At 36.0% G+C, this 17,983-nt stretch overlaps 1 protein-coding gene across 13 annotated transcripts in view; it reads left to right on the forward strand.

The window, feature by feature from the left end:
• The window catches only part of ZNF385B (zinc finger protein 385B), a 158,610-nt gene that overhangs the window by 119,751 nt on the left and 20,876 nt on the right, over positions 1–17,983 (forward strand). For all 13 annotated transcript variants that reach the window (XM_039702462.1, XM_039702471.1, XM_039702554.1 and 10 more), the window contains 2 exons: positions 1,460–1,570; positions 15,335–15,497. In XM_039702462.1, coding sequence (XP_039558396.1) covers positions 1,460–1,570; positions 15,335–15,497 — 274 coding nt within the window. The remainder of the gene's footprint in view (positions 1–1,459; positions 1,571–15,334; positions 15,498–17,983) is intronic.

The following is a 17,983-nucleotide window of genomic DNA, read 5'->3' on the forward strand; positions in this document are numbered from 1 at the left end:
CTAAGAGAGAATTAGTCTTTATCTTCATGTTTAGAAAGTCTAGAAGCAGGTAATTTTCTGTTCTAATTCTTCAGGGGATCAGTTACTTCAGCTGTTCTCTCCTCCTTTTGCAAGTCAGCTTAGTACCAAGTGTGTCTTATGTATCACCTGGGATTAAACAGGTGATGGTTTCTTCTAATAGTACTGTAAAGGAAAAAAATATCACTGTGGTTGCAAAACAAGCTTCAGAAAAATCTGACTTTATAAAAATCAAATTATTTTCTTCTGAACTGGTTTAAAAACAAAATGGGGAAATAAGAACTTATCTTTTGTTGTAAACTTCCATTTTTTTCCTCTTCTCTTCAGCATCCATTGTTTATCTTCGATAAGGATGAGGGACCACACATACATGGATGCTCATAGGATTGTTTGGGTTGGAAGGGGTCTCACGTGTCGTCTGGTTCAACATCATGCTTGAGAGCAGAATCAGTTGTGAGACCAGACCAGATATTCTGCCTTTTCTTTAATTAGAAAGTTTGGTTTGAGTATTTTTGCATCAGGAAATGAATTTTAATCTGTATTCATGTCACATCAGGAAGAATGACACATTAGTACTTAGGCCTTGATACAGTGGCAGTTCTGAACTCTGTTTTCTGAACACCCTGTGTCATTGCCCAGAGCACTCTGTGATCCTGAACATATTCATGACCAACAACAGTCCTGGTATTTAGCAAAGATGTAAACAGTTTTTGGTTCCTGAAAAGGTTCAGTCAAATTTAGGAGCAATACATTCAGATTTTTCCCTTATCCCACGTTTCTTACAGTGTTAAAATGTTTTCTGAAGCGTGCTAACTTTCCTGGTGCAAGCACTCCCTTCGTGTTCCTCCGAACTTCAGCCTTCCCAAGGGCTCTGTCACTGACCAGTTCTGCATGGAATTGCTTGGGGATTGCAACCTCTTTTCCCAGCAAGTGCTATTTGCAACAGAGCCTGCAAAGGACCTCCTTTCACAAAGAGATCTCCAGGAGAGATTATTTTTCAAATACATGCTAATATTTGTCACTCAAAGGAAAGCATATAGAAATAAATGACAGTGACTTGCCAGGGTGCACAAGTGGCTTCTGTACTGTGTCTGTTGGGGCAGTGGGTGATGATAGGGGGAGGGTTTTCATTTGCAATTCAGGTGTGGTAGGGGGGCCCTGCAGCACAGAACACGTGCAGGGCTGGGGAAAGAACTATTTAGTAACCTGGGGATGACAGCAACAATGAAGCTCCTTTTTCTCTACAGCTTTGGCATGCTACCAATTCCCTAACCTATGTTAAATCTAATTATTGTGAGGACTGGAATATTATTTCTCCTGTTTATCTCAAAAAAAAAAAGAAAAGAGCCTTCTGCTGGAAGTGTTTGTTTGGTTTTTAATTTTTCTTCTGTACTGTTTATTGCCCTGAAAAGTTGTAAATTGGTTATTGTTTGTTCTCCAGATGGATCCTGTGCAAAAAGCAGTCATAAACCATACATTTGGAGTGTCCATTCCCCCAAAGAAGAAGCAAGTCATTTCCTGTAATGTCTGCCAGCTTCGTTTTAACTCTGATGTGAGTATTGCCAATTTCCGTCCTTATTTTTTTTTAATTTGGTGCATTAGGTATAATTAATCTAAGTCTCTTTTTCCCAAATTACTCATTCCATTTCTACCTGCATTCTGCTCAGCCTGGTGGGTTTTTTTGTCCACTCAGAGGCAGAAATCCATAGAGCATGAACTCTTAATTTTCTTGGATAGCTCTGGCATGATATCCAATGCCATGTCCATAGGTGATATCCCATTTGATGGTACAATAACCTTCAACAGGTATTACAAAAATAAATGTTTGCCTGAGGTTTTTTTCTTAAAAAAAGGTGGTGAAGCAGAAAAGCTTCCCAGTAAGTTCTCCAGGTCATATTTGATTTTCTTCCAGAAGAAATAGCTTTTTCTTGTTGTTTGTATGTCCTTGCTGATATGTCTTTCCATTTCTGAATGAAGTCACTCTTCCAAAACTTTCATTTATAATAAATATAAACACTTAGTTCTAGCTGTCATTTTGAGCATGAGAAATTCAAAGAAACTGTTTCCTGGAGGTTAATTTTTAAAAAAAAAAAATATAACAAAAGAGTACACTGGTGTTTTTAAAATATATACCCATTTAATGTTTCATCCTAAGTCACTTGAAAATTAAAGAAATTCAAGGAAGCTATGATAAGATTATAACCTTTGACAGTTAAGGACTATGTATTTGTTCTAGGAGACTCTTACTATTGTCATCGAGTTAATAAAAATAAACTCAAATTTCCAGATTTTTTTTTTAGTCTCGAGGGTAAGAATAAATCCTGAAGTGATGTGTTAATATTATATATTTTTCTATCATAATTTTGGTCTCAGAAACAGTTTGTAGGCATCTCCTCCAAAGCCTTTGGGTGTTTTATGCTCCTAGACATTTGCAGTAAAGCACCCATACACATTACCCTGGTTTTCTCTGCCTCTAACATTGCACTTTGAAAAGTGTCTTGTGAAGTGTTTTCCCCGGTTTGCCTTTCTTGTCTAGGCTGGTGAGGATTTTGAAGCAGTGCTATCTCAGCTTCAAATTGATTTCTAAATCTGTCATCGTATGACAAGCTTATTAAACTGCCTTTGAAGTGGCAATATCTGCTTAGTTACCTGATCTCAGAAGTTATATTTTAAATTTAGTATGCTTGTCTTTCTACTTTAAGGTTAAGATTTAAGGGGAAAAAAAATCTTTTCTGCTCTGACACTTGGTCCAGGTATGTCCTTTTACTGATAAAATCAAGGAAACAATAATATTTTTAAAAATTTTCTTTGGCTTCATGGATCTTGCTTCTGAGGTGGATCCATCACCAGTGAAATGGCTCAGGCTTCCCCCACTCTTCCCTCTGCTCTTCAGGTCAGGGTTCCTCTGATGGTAGGACCTGTCCCCAGAGGGGTCACTCACTTTGTCTGTGCTGACATTCAGGTGGACAAACAGCACTTCAGGCAGATAAACTGAATCACAACTCAGTGTCTTGAAACAAACAAAAAAAGACCTGATATGTTATATCATTTTGTGCTTCTGTCAACCAAGCAATTTTTCCTGTCTAGACTTACAAGGTAGAACTAAAAGTCCATATAATATTCTGCTTTAAATAGTGGCATCACAGAAGTATAGCAAATTATATCTACACTTCTTCTGGGCCAGCTGTATTCAATAGGGTGATGTGATCTTTCTTCCTAAATTTGATAAATATATTCAGCTGTAGTTAATAGAAAATAACATAATCCTTTTGAAATGAATGGTTGTAAGAAAGGATGAAGCACTGTGGCTGTGATACTTGACATGCTGAAATGCAGCACCTTTACTTTCTACAGCAGTTTAGCTTACCAGGACATCCACAAACAACACAGAAATTTGATTTTGGAAAGTGCTAAGTTTATAGCAGTGTTATGAATACCAGAAACTTTCTACAGCAGTTTAGTTTACCAGGACATCCACAAACAACACAAATTTGATTTTGGAAAGTGCTAAGTTTATAGCAGTGTTATGAATACCAGAAGATACTTAAATATAAATGTAATTTCACGATTGTTTCATAACCTCAACTTCCAGGAATATTTGGAGAATGAGTCTTCATAATGTAATCTATTTCAAAAGCTTTCTAGCCTTTCATTGCATTATTTAGCTTCTCCAGAGAAATAAGATGTTAAATTTTTCTTCAGGTTCAGTCATTTAATCTAAGAAATTATTTATATAAGCATCTTTTTTTCTGAGAGTGAGATCCAATTTTATTTGGGTGTTATTCTCACCTATCCAAATAGACACTCCCCCCACCCCGATAATCTGCATTATTACTGTTTCACTGAGGTAACAGTAGTGGGGTTTCAAGCTCTGACTCACAGTTCTTTCTTAGCTTGTTGAAGCTCCTGCACAGAAATAAAAGTCTGGACTCTGCATGTATTTTTCTTTTTGGTCCCTTTGGACCAAAAATAATGTGAAATTATGCTCAGGGCATGGAATAATCTTTACAGTCTGCCCTATGTTTGCTGACTGGGGAAGAAGGGAGTCATATAGGTGTGAATGCTGCAACTGCTGAATCTTTCAGGAAATCAGTTCCGCCATGTGACATGCTTTTGAGCAGTATCAAACTCTGTTAATCTGCATTAAAACTTCAGTGTAGCACATTGCAGAATGAGATATGTAGCACAGTCACTCCACACATACAGTTTCTTCTGGCTCTACGAGGCTGACGTACTTCTTGTTGTTGATAGGCGTTCCATTCCTTTGAACTTTCTCTGACCTAAATTATGCAATTAATTGAAATTAAAATGGCAAAACTAAACTATTAAGTGTCTTTTTTTTTTCTCCTAAATGAATTTCATTTGCATGGTGATTGAGGATGCTGACCTCATTCTGGGGGTGTTTTATCAATTGCACAAGAAACAGACAGTGGGTATTCATCTGTGAGAAGAAAATTAGTTTCCTTGCTTGCAATCTTTTCCGAGAGCTGTGGACACTCACTGGTCTGAATCAATACACCAAAAAAAAATAAAAATCAGACTAGTCAATTTGTAGTTGTCAAACCTACCAGTAAATCAATCCAGTGAATTACAAAGGTTTTGAGTTTCTTTTGATTATGTGTCCGAATGTTTAGCTGTGGTGAGAGTGTTTTGGCATCACATTCAGAGGCAGAGATCTGCAGCTGCCTGCAGGAAAAGAAAGATCAGAGATGGGAGGAAATTTTAAAATTTAAATATTTAAAAATAGGTTGTCTTGAGTGTGGGATTGTACATGTTGAAGTGATGACTTTATTTTCAAAAGTAATGCTTGTGGAATGGCTTTTTTTTTTCTGCCATATAATTTGAATAGTATTTTCTAACTGAACTCTTCAGGATCTCCCAGTCTTCAATTTTTAAAAGTACAATATGAAGAAAACCTCTGTATACAAATTCTTAATTTTATCTAGTCTTAGCTTGATATGTCTGTCCTCTTCCAAAAAAAGAAATGGTAGTATTTGACTCATACTTACAGACATTTACCATCATACTCTGCCTGTCCGTTTTTAATATTTTCAGCTGCATTTTGGTCAAATTGGAGGTTGTCTATTTCTGCTAATAGATTCTGCTACAAGTAGTTTGGACACTTCTTCCAATTTCTGTCAGCTCCAGGAGAAACTGTAGTAAAGAAGAGATGATCCAAAGTCTCACAAAACAGAAAAAAATAAAATGTCATCTCTGAAGTAACAGCAAACTAAAGTTGTATTAACAGCCTGAACTTTGAAGTCCTTCAAGAGAATTATATCTGTAAAACTGGTATCAACATTACAGCAGTGATAGCTGGGGTTGACTTCAACAACATTTTTTTTTTGCATGATCTGCTTAAGATACCCTAGCTGTAGCTCAGAGGGGGATTAGGTGCCTAAATCTGAGTGTCTTGGAGTATCTGAGGGGCCTGGGACATCCACAGCAGGCTGAGTAACTGACAAAGGACACCCGAGGACATGCCAAATCATATGGGATGCCTGTCTCTAGTGCTGAACGCCCACTCATTCAGTTTGCCTTCTGGTTTACTTTTCCTTCTTAGGCTTTTAATTTTCTTTCTTTTATTTTGAAGGGAGCAGAGATAGAAGCAGGATGTAGTGAGGAGAAAAAGCTTAAAAGTATAGGAACAGAGGAAGTGAAATGGGAAAAAAATGTGAAGAGGGAATAGAGAAAAGGTATGTTTCCTAAACTTGTTTAGGAGGTGGTAGAGACCAGGAGTCCAGTACTGTTGAAGAAATCTCATTAGTTTAGAAATCTCATTTTATGAAGGATAGTGTTACGAGGATTCATATTAATGAGGTTGATTGAACAGTATTGTCAATGAGGTACTTATTCTAGTCTGCATAAATATTCTGTTATACAGAGGAACATACTCTTTTTGGAAATAGTTAAAATAAAAAAATAAAAAGCAATATTATCCATTAACAGTTGCAATTGGATGTGCTTCAGTGTTTTGGAATAAACACAGGTATTTCCATCTTTACATCAAATTATCTGTAAACACCATGTTACTTTTTTCATTTCCTCATGGTGGTGATACAGCATGTGCAGCAATGACTAATGTGTCAATGAACTTCAAGCTATGGTCTTGTGTTATAATCCAGCTCAGAAAAAATGAGGAATACTCAGTTATATTTACTACCATGACAGACCAGGGAGTAGAAGAGGAAGGATCCTCTCCATGGAACAGATTGTGATTGTGAGTCAGATTTTACAGTATGTGTATTCCACCAAGAGGAAGCAGGATATGCTATGAAAGATCTAGCTTAACCTTTGAAGAAATACTTTTCCTTTTAATAATTCTGGGATTAATTACATAGTAATTATGTAATTATGATGATAATAATTCTGTATACTACAGCCATTCCAGCAAAACCAAAAATCATCTTGAGTGAGTGTCCTGGTTCTGCCCTGGACAGGGCTAGTTTTTTGCAGTAGCTGGGAGAGCCATGGCCAGGGCCTGGAGACTGTTCTACACCACCTCCCATCCCTGCTTGGAGTAGACAAAAGGGGCTCTCTTTAAGAAGGGCTTCCTTCCACTCACAGAAATGTGGCACATGGAGCAGTCCCCTATTATTTGTTGTTGGGAGATTCTTTATCTTATAACTTTTGTTATTAATACCATAGCTCTTACTTCTCATCTTCTTATCTTATCGCTGTTCCATTAAATTGTTCTTGTCTCAACCTGGGATCTCTTCCTTTTCTGCCTCCATTTGGAGGGAGGAAGGGAAGTGACACATGATTTTAGCTGGAGTGCTAAATTGGGGAATACCATTCCTAAACCACAACAGTGAGTTTACTGAATACATATACCAGTAACAGGGTCCAGTAGCAAGAGAGCAAGGGTGGAAATGGCTCTTTTTTATCTTTTATCCACTCCTTCTCTGCCTACCCCTGGCTCGTTCTTCCTCATTCCTTCTGGCCAGCAGATGAATCTACAGCATTTTCCTCAACTGGTGTGTGGCAGTAAGTCTCCATCAACTGTGGAGTTTGGCCCCAAGGTGTCTATTCTGTTATGGCATCTGACACTGTAGCTTGCAGCCATAAGGGAAAAGTGAGTTGTAGTTAGAAGGATATTTGTTTGGTTTCTGCAGAATTGCTCTTTTCTCCTTCTGAATCATTACCTTGTGTTCAAATAGTTTCTCTGCTCTTCTCCCTAATTATTTTTATTTTATTGTTTAATCTTGAGGTTGTTAGGATTGTTTAGCCTGGAGAAAAGGAGACTCAAGGGTTACCTTATCACTTTCTATGCCTCCCTGAAAGAAGGTTGGAACAAGGTGGGTGTTTGTCCCTTCTCCAGGATGCAAGTGATAGGATGAGAAAAACTGCTTCAAGTTGGTCCAGGGAAGGCTTAGACTGGCTATTATGATAGACTACCTATTAGGAGAAATTTCTTCACCAAAAGGAAGTTGTCAAACGTTGGAACAGACTGCCCAGGGAAGTGGTGGAGTCATCATCCCATGGAGGGTGTGGGATGTGTAGGGACACGTTTTAGGGGTGAACATGGCAGTGCTGTGTTAACATTTGAACTAGCTCTCTGAGGCCCTTTCCAACCCAAAGGATTCTGTGAGTTTTAGGAGTTAGGCACTATACAATACTGCCAGCACTAATCTAATCCCTTTTTCTAACAACCAGGCTTCTCTATATCCAAACGTGAAAATGCACGATGCTGGGCAGTCCATGTGTTATTGTTCTGATTTTTGTTTGGTGGTGTCTTTTTTTGTAAACAGATTTTGTCATCTGTTGATCATTCCTAAAATAAGTGAAAATGTCTGCTTCCCTCTGCACACTTTCTGTTTCTTATAGAAAAGTCCTTGGCTGTGGTACAGCCTGGTGGGCACTGTCTTGTTCATAGGGTATGATTGGATTGAAAATAAACTTGATTTTGCACAGTGTGTTGCTGTGTGGGTAATGACTGCAAGTCAGCCCTGATTTTTGGTGTCACCTCAAAAATCAAGAGATGACTCAAAAATCAGGAGGAAACACCTTGAGGCAAATCAGAAAAGCAGATGTAACACTTTGGCATTAAGAGACAATGAAGGTGATCTTGTTGTTGAATGCATTTAAAGCTAATAAAGATGATGTGATGATAGTGTTTATCTTTCTAAAAAGCCAGAAGGCAATTTTTTAAAGTTTCGGCAAGTATTAGCAAAATATGACTTTGCAGATTTAAATAAATCATTCATGCTGTCAAAAGGATAATAAACAAAATAATCAATAGCATCACATAAAAATGTACAGAACTGTCATTGTCTTCTGTCAAACATTTTACATTTTTCTTATTTATAAGACTATATTGATTCTTTGGGTATGGAGGGTAGTGAAGCAGATAGGAGGTAATTAAAAGCATAAATCTCAGGAACTTGTGAAGGTAATTTTCTGTTTTGTAGACAGAACTGACAAAATGATGAAAGTTGTTAGCTCCAACATGACAGAAATACCGCATGATTATAGGGTACAGGGTTATAACATGATGGAAGTTCTGTTCAAATAACAGCTATTTAATGGAGCTTTTAACTAAGTTTGGTAAGGTACTTTAAATATGAGTTGACTTTTTACGACATGGCTGATATTCACAGCTCCTTGGTTTTTCTATGTTCTTTTCAATAATAATCTGCTTTACTATTTTGAGCAATTAGGTTTTAGAAATCTGTAAGGATGGAATTGAAAACTAATGCATAGCTTTGGTGTAAAAAATGTATGAATATGCCAGGTTTGCAGATTTCTTCAATTACATCTTTTATTAATAACAAATGAGATAAAACTATATTTTTCAACACTACTTCCTAATTTATCATGCAATTTTATTAGAGTTATGATTCTAGTTTAAATTCTTCACAATTTATATACTCAAATAAATGTGCATACTCTTACAGAATGGTTCTAACAGACAAACTAAGTGATCAAACATTTTGTAGACATCTTACTATTAGGAGAGCTTTCTACTTTAGGATCTGCTGTGAATTGAAATAACAATATGTTACAAACATAAATACTTCTCTGCCCCTGTTTTGCACAGTTAGTTTCCTTCACTACCAGGACCACTGCCATTGTAATCAACTTGATGTATAAAAGTGGGCAGGAACACAGGTGTTGAGAGGTTCTTTCTACATTATAAATTATGACTAATTTAGGATGTATTTAGTTTTTTTAGCTTGAATTTATGTAAAAATTTTTTTGTGCTATGTGGGAAAAAATTCATCTTTTTAAGTACTCCATAACCAAATGGAATTCTGGATTATTATATATCTATTCAGTCTTACAGTTGTTTCCTTTTCCATGGTTGAACTGTTACTGGCAGAGGAGTTTGTTTTTCATTAGAGATTACCAATTGTATCAACATCAAATAAACCAGGATTTGAAATAGAATCATTGAGGGTGGAAAAGACCTGTCAGATAATTAAGTCCAGCCACCACCATGTTCACTACTAAACCGTATCCCCAAGTGCCCCATCCAGGTGGTTCTTGAACAGTTTCAGGGATAGTGACTGCACCACTTCACTGGGCAGCCCGTTAGACTTGCTGTTGAGAGCATTTCCCATCCAGGGTGGAATTCCTACTTTGAGAAAGTGCAGTAGCAAGTGAGAAGAAATAGGAGCTGTGAGCCACCTCTTTCTGTTCCATTTAGTTGTGGCACTCACCTAATAATGCATAGCTCAAGGCATGAACCTGCATTTCCCACATGGATGCTTCAGAGTCTCTATTTCTGCATTTTTCCTTCTTTCTGTCCATGTAGATCTACATATATTTAATTGTACATGTTAATTGCCAGACTGGAGGATGTGGTAGCAGATTCAAGCATTCAGCTAAAGTGTTGATGGTACAATTGTCTTATTTTCACAAAGACCTAATGAGGGGCTACTTCAGCTGCCCTTGAATAAACCTGTAAAAAATCCTGGTCTCACACACATATGCACTGAACCTTTAGATTTACTCAAGCCTTTCATCAGGTTAATGTTTCTTTTTGTAGCAATAAATTCAGTTAATTAGCCATTCACATCACCGGTACATTCTAAAACTCAGTCACTTGTGAACTGTCAAAATGAATCATGTGGATTTCAAATACACTGTCAGTCATTGCTCCTGATGAGGAATATTCTGTTATCTTTTGTATTACAGTCTTGCCTGTAGTTCAGAGTTTTCTTAAAGGTAATACTGCTGTCAATGAATCTATATGATCTACTTGTTTCCTGGTTATCTAGATCTTTTCAGTATATGCAGACTTAGAAACATCTTTAACTTTCTGCAAAGTAAAGCTACTGAGGTTGTTTAAAGCACTACAATGTGCTGATGTCATGCACGTTTATTTTCAAAAGCCTGTTTATACCTAGAAGATAATTTAAATTGCTGATTTTTATTAAATGCAGTCTAGTATATAAGGCTATTGTATGTAGTCATACAGTTTAACATCCTGCTTAGATTTCAAACTTAATAATTTATAGTTGCAAGTAGCAATTTTAAACGAGGTATTGCATTTGTATCATTTCTAAGAGTAGAAAAAGGTATCCTTTCTTACAGCCAAGTCATTAATCTTTATGACATACAGGCTTTTTAAAAATTAAAACATTCATAAGATTTGATTGGTTAGGGGTTTTTAATTGGTACTAAAAGATTGTGGCTAGAACTAAGGTGTATAAATTTTAAGGTGTATAAACTAGAAAAATTATGGGGGAAAATTACATAGTTGTCAATTATATTAAGTATTTGCAACTTCATTTAAAATACAGCTATTCACTAAGCCATGGTCTTACAAATATGTAGGCATATTTTTTTACGCCATATAATATGCATGCTACTGATCAAGAAGTAATTCTAGACAGATGTATAAACACTTTTTTGGAATTAGGCCTGTCAGTACAAAGGTATGTTTTACATTCTGGTTCATAATGTCACATTTATGGTCACTTAAAGCTCTTGTTCATTAAACCTTACTAGCCAGTACTTGATGACCTTCTGGGCTGTCTAATAAGTAGGCAGGTTCTTTTTTAAAATGTTGCAATGCATATATATATTAAGCTAGTAGATCACAGTCAGTTTTAGATTCAATTCAAAATTAAATTTTCCTTTCAGTTAAGGAATTCTTTCATATAAATATTTTCTTATTCCACTTTTTCAAAAAGTGTCAACCTAACCTATTAATTTTAAAATTGTAATAATGATAATTCAATTGTGAGGTTTAATACTAGCTATGCAAGTAAGAGATGTAACTTAATATTTTTGAAATTAAAGATAAATATTTAAATAATATTGAGTTGTGGCACAGATAAATTATTTTACTGTAGAATGAATTAATCCCTACAGTAAATGCAGCTATGTACACTGGAATAAAGTAGTAAAGTAGTTTGCAATTAAAATCATTATAGTACATGAGTATAGAAAGATATTTTGAGGTAACAAATTTTCATTTTGTTTTTTCCTATTTTTTAAATTTTCTTAAATATTGTTTTGCTGGCACAAAATTTGCATGAGTTAGTTGTACTTGAAGATGATCAAAAAGCACCTTCGGTATCCACTGAAAATATTGTATCCCAAAGATATTTATTCTTAAGTTGACCTTATATTTTAGTGGGGGGTTATATTAAAATTGGTGAAGTATCTTTCTTTTATTCACATAAATTTTGAACCCTATGTGTGCACAACTTCCTACTGATTACCAGAGCAAATGAAAACAAATTTTCAACTTCTTGCTTTAACTAAAAATGAAAATTGTATACATCATGACTTATTTCAAAGATAAATCTAGTATTTCAGTGATATATAAAGCTCATAGCCTCTGCTCTAGTGTTGTATTGTGTCATGAGCAAGTTTTACGTGAGACTTGGAACAAATATGTTTGCCTTTAATATAGGGTGCTTTTGCAAATATTTTATATAATTAGAGATATTAAGGATCAAGAAATTAATAATCACAATAATTGGTATCAATAATAATCAGAACTTGAGTTCCAATTTCAGATTGCTTCAGCTGCCCTTTTTTCTTTTGCTTGCTATGACTCCAGAAAACTCCAAAGGTTTATGTAACATGATAATACAGCATTTCAGTTACCAAAAGGCAGCTGAATCAAATGATTTATCCCACAGTGCATAAAAAGCAAACTCTGAACTTCAAGTGTATTTGAAAGAACTAGAAAACAGTGCTTATGTGGTTGGGAAAGATTGCTTCAATGCTTTAAGGAATGCTTCTCTAACTTCATGCTTGGAAAGAGTATCTGTGTTCCTGTTCACAGAACAGAGATGAGTTGAGAAAGTCTAAAAACCAAAGATTTAACAATATCCAGCCCCTGGAACTGAAACTTGACCAAGTCAGTGTAGAAACAAATAACTGACAAAGTGAGTCACTGAAACAACTTTTAGAGGTAGATTTTTGCATCCCGTAACTACTTTAAAATCCAACTTGGAGAATCCCACCTGTCCCCAAAGGAATATGGTCTAGGTTGAGCAGTACTGAAGAAGGATGGCATTTCCAAACCCCTGCTTAGACGGATCACAGCAATACTTTTTGGCTTTATAACATACAGCTATGAATTTGATAGATTATGATAATTAGAAAGATTAAAAATTAGTCCATTCACTGTGTTTCCGTGAAGCTTTGCTTGTTGTTATGGAAATCTTAATTTTAATTCTGCCTGGGCTTGTTTGTTCTCAACAGGTCTCATGTACACTATATGAGGATTGAATGAAGGGAATCAAAAACTGTAGTAGGTTATTACTGATATTGCAGGCATCATTATTGCAAATATCAGCAGAAAGGCTTATTATCAAGAAATTGACTTACTAAGTCTTTCTCTTGAGTGCATTTATGTCTCTTATGTCATAGCTTTGGCCTCAGGCAGCATATGATCCTATCAACAGCACACATATGCGCGGAGCGCATAGAGTTCAAATATTTAAAGGGACATCATCAACTTGAGGATGCTTGAGTGGACAATCTTGTACTTGCTATTATTAAATTTAAAAGTATTGGACTGGAAAGGGTATACATTCCCCCCAATTTTTGGCTCCATGTTTTTGTACATTGGAATGTGTGAACAGTTTATCGAATTTTGTTGGTGGAAAACACCCCTTCTGGTGCATCATGACACAGCTGCAAAGCTTAAGAGAAATGGAAAAATCCCAGCAAAGGTGGACAGAGACAGGATGGGACTCCTGTGCCTCATAAGGCACATTGGCATAGCAGGGCAAAAACAGCACTGTGCTCCTTTGCCCGCGTTCAGAACTGGACAGATCCAACCAGAAGTTGACAAGTGTCCCTTTAAGTAGTGCACATAGTACTAGTGGTATAGCTGGTTAGTTGTTTCTTTGTAATCCTTAAATTGTGTTTGTATGCGTGTTAATATTCCAAAGGTTTTAAAATCAAGAAATATTTTAATAGCAATTGGTGAGTAAACTCTTTGCTGTTTTTATAATAAAGTTTTTAAAAGCCATCTCACTTTCAGAGGAATTCAAGATAAACTAATTTAGCAGCCTTTCTTACTGAATGTTTGCTTACTAAAATCTCCTGTGAAAGGAAAGATGCACCCACAACAACATACACTGTCCTTCTGAGATGGAAAGCACTGTTTCATGGGCTGTAAAATCACTTAAGAAGTTCTGGTGTATGAGAACTTCACTCCTCTATTTTAGCAACAATACTCCTTCAGTTTAATGGTGCCAGTTACCTGTGTGAGGACTCCAAGATGCTATCTGTTCTCTTGCCCACTCCAGCTGTCTTTACTCTTCACTTCTACTCTACCACGTGATAAAGCTGTTATTACATGCTGTCCCAAGGTGACTGTATTGTAATGCCCATTTCTGCTGGTCTTAAAACAACTTTCCTCATTATGGCAGCACTCTTTATGGAGCTCAAGCATCTTAGATGTTATAGTTGCTCTTTATGAAAAGCATGTGACTCGTTTCATGGCTCGCTTCATTTAACACAGCAAACTAAATAAAGTAGTAGATAATTGATTGACAAGAGAGAATGAATGTGGTTTTGCATGTACACAGTGAAAGTTTACTTGCACTGATGTTTTTATATGCCAGGTACCAAGATGTGCTTAGAAGAAGCATGCTTTCTCTGAGTGTTTTAATTTGAAGTAAACAACAATATTAACTTCTTTGGTTAATATGTAACCTTCAATAGAGGCACCTAGTGGTATGTCTGAAATGATGTTTTAAAATTGTGTTTAGAAATATTAATAATGCAAAGCTATTGATGAATAGTACAATGTCATGAAAACACACTGGTTTGGATAGGACTTTTTTCTTGCCCATTATTTGGTAAATTAATTTATTAATAAGTCAAGAAAAACACTTAAATTCATTAGCTGAAATTTCCAAGCTTTGGAGTTTGTATTAAGTACGTAGTTCCTTAGTTTTGCTTCTAACAAAGTGGCCTGATTTCTCAAGGCATCCGATTCTGTAGAGTCAGGAACAATGAAGGGGCCTCAGTATCACTGAAATAAATGGGCAGATATTTGTGTCTAGCTTTAGCTGTGCAACTTCAAAAACACTGACCTAGTTTCTGAGGACAGTTTTAAGGCAAAGGTGAAGTAAACTTTTCAGTACATATTTTTGCTGTTCTGTTTGGGTAGATTAAGACAAAATAAATAATAATTATTTTTAAAAGCCCCTCTTCTCCCTGTCCTTCCGATTCCAATTTTCTTAGTATTTAGAAAGTAATATTCAAGGCAATTTATGACGCAATCAAGACTGGCAAGTATTTAGTTTTCTATGTTGTACTTGGGTCTACTGAAGTTTACAGGTGTGGTGTTTCCTCATTTAAACCCATATTTTTTGATCTAATAGTCAAGTAATATTTTTTCAATTGTCTCAGTTGCTGGTAGTATGAAGGTTTAAGTATTTTATGACATCTGTATTAGATCAAACAAAGGAAAAATGGATTATTTAATCATGTTTCAGCACAGTACATCTTTCTAACTGCAAGTAATAAAGACTTGGGAACACCACATAAAAATTGAGAGCATCTTTCTGAATTGGATGTGTTTACATTTGTATAGTCCTTTAAATCTTTTAAGCACCATAGAAGTAAAGAATTACATTAGGAGTGACAGAGCTTTATATAATCTCAAAGCCTCTTTTTCCAAGTTACTGAAAACATGCTATATTCATTAAAATCCTGTCATTTGAATATATAAGAAGTCACATCCATGAAAAGTGTTCGTATAAAGCTACTAAAATTTTTTAGGTGGAATAATATGGTGCCTACTATTGAAAGTGTCACTTTTCTGCCTTGCCATCCATTGTATTATATACAAGTGCAAAAAAGAGTGAGCCTGATTTGTTCTCCTTTGTAGAGCCAGGCCGAGGCCCACTACAAAGGAAGTAAACATGCCAAGAAGGTCAAAGCACTAGAGGCAACGAAAAACAAACCCAAAGCTGGTTCTTCCAAGGACAGCGCAAAGGTTAACACGGGCTGCTCCACCACGCCAGTCACAGCCAGCATCTCTGACAAATCAGGTCAATGAAAACTTTTTGTTCTATACATCCTTTACTTTCTCCTTTTTTTTGTGTGTTTGTATGAGGGAATTTGGTTGCATGATAGCAATTCATGACTTGTCTTTTCTAAACTATTTACTATGCTTTCTTGTACAGAATAGATTTGTTTTGATACTCTCAAATTGCTATTTCATGTCTGTGAAACAACTGATGTCCCTGAAAGTTACAGTGTATTTTTTTAAAACCTATGAAATTTACTATTAAAAAGTATGGATGTTCTTATGGCAATAGTGGATGGATGTGGGTGGAGGGTGAATTCTGAGGTTACATATTTAGCTGAAGAACAAGAAACCTTTGTAAGAAATTTTTCCTTTCTGAATAAGACAATCTTGCTCTAATAGGAAAACACACCTACAGAAATGTGAAGCCTTGTGGCCTGGGTATTTCCTGACTTTCAGAGCTCGTTAGTGCTTCAACATGATTTTATTTTTTTTTTACCCTCCAGATGAGTAATCTGAGGAAGGTCAGCAACACCAATAGCAGTAGAATTGCTTGAGTTTCTGCTCTGTCAGTGTTGTATTACTGAATGAAACAGGAGACTTCCATGAACTTGCTGACAGTGTTATTCAAGAGAAGGCCCCTACTGTGGATTACCCAGCTGTCAGTCCAGTAGACTACTGCTGATAAATTTGCTTCTGCCTAGGGAGTCATTTATTATCCTCTTCACCAGAGCTGATCTTGACTCAGGTGCCATGAGGTGAATAACAGTTTTTTGACATGTGCATAAAAAATGACCCAAAAAAATCCAACTCAAAAAAAGTATCAGTGTCATCCTGCTGTTTTTACAGTGGCTTCAAAACTGTCTGTGGGTCCTTAACAATGATAGTGGGTGCCAAATTTTGGGTTGATTTTCCTAGCAAATCACATTTAGTTTTGAGAGAGATGAGCTGAGTTCAAGTAGCATCTTCAGGTAAACAAGACATGCTATTATAAAACAGTAGCAATTTGACATTGATCTAAATATAATGTAGGCTATTGAACAGAAAGATTTAAAATATGTAGTAAATATTTTGCGATCTATATTGAAAACAGCTTTGTTTAAGATAGGTTACTGATCCAGGTGTACATGGTGAGAACTCAGATAACAGCCAAAGTAAAATATCAATTAAGACTTTAGAGGACTTAACATGTTAATTCATCTGTGGTAACATAATTTTATAGCGACCTCCCTCTCCAATGCCAAATGTTGAGGTTCATATAGCAAAGGTTTAATCATCCTTTTCAAACTCCATCTTTTTCTTCCAGAAACCATCTGGACCTGTTTTGTGTTTCCTTTGCCTATTTCAGACTATGAGGTCTGAATTGAATTATTTTCTTTCCTCTGCAATGTATCCAAAATCTACATTCAGTTTTTGATAAAGTAATACAACCAGTCAAAAGGGAAACCTGCTCTTTTTTTTCCCTGTTTTGACAGTGTGTTATGCTATTAATTACTCTGTACAAATTAGACAGATTACCATCTGTGTCTTTTGGATTACACCACTGCAACTGTTTCTACATTAAAAATAAATCCCACTGGCAATTTAGTTGAACACTTTCTTCCCATCAGGAGAACAGTGGCATTCTGTGTGGAGAGTAAGCTCTTCACAGCCTCTTACCACTGTACAGGAGACTGAGGATGGGATGTTTGGGAGGAAAAAACCTGAACTTGAAGCAAATTTTCAGTATTTGTATGGAAAGCTCATCACAGAGATGGGGAACCACTTGAAGATCAGGGCTTTTATCAGACTTGGAGCAAGCCGTAGTTTTGTTCATCTGCAGTTTCCCTTACAGATATTATTGTCCATCTATTCTTTCACATGTGTTTATCTCCTTAATGTAAAGCTTAAAAACCTAAACTAAAGCAGTCACTAAGTTGCCATTGAGTAGTGTTTTGGACTTTTTTTTTTTTGGGGGGGGGAGGGGGGGGGGGTTGGAGGGATAGGTATCACAATTTTCTCATTTTTCTTGAATTTTTTCTCTCTTTTCCCACTTTACTTTTCCATTTTTCATGCTGACCTTCCTTCTCACCTTTCCTTTTCCTGTGTTCTCTCTAAAGAGTGGGCTCGCTCCTCCCTTCTCATCTACTCTTTTATTTTTGAAAATAAGAATCATGACTGACTGATTGTTTTTTCCTCTCATCATTTATCTACTTGTCCACACCTGTTTCTTTCACTTTGGTTGTTGGGTTTTTTTGGTTGGTGGGCTTTGTTTTGTTTTGTGTGTTTTTTTGTTTGGTTGTTTTTTCTGCTTTGGAGCAAAAAAATTACTTATGCCATTTTTTCTGAATCTTTTAACACAGCTTTCATTGTCTGAGAAATCTGCTAGCACTAGATATTAACTTTTTGAAATATTTTCATTTTCCTTACAAAACTTTCCTTAGTGTCTCTAATACTAAGAATTTCAGTTAATGTGTATATGTGTGTTCTTTTTTTATCCTGATTTTCGGAGGAAATGAAACTTATGGT

This window comes from Passer montanus, unplaced genomic scaffold (genome assembly GCF_014805655.1).
Source record: "Passer montanus isolate IOZ18808 unplaced genomic scaffold, ASM1480565v1 scaffold1, whole genome shotgun sequence".
Taxonomy (NCBI): domain Eukaryota; kingdom Metazoa; phylum Chordata; class Aves; order Passeriformes; family Passeridae; genus Passer; species Passer montanus.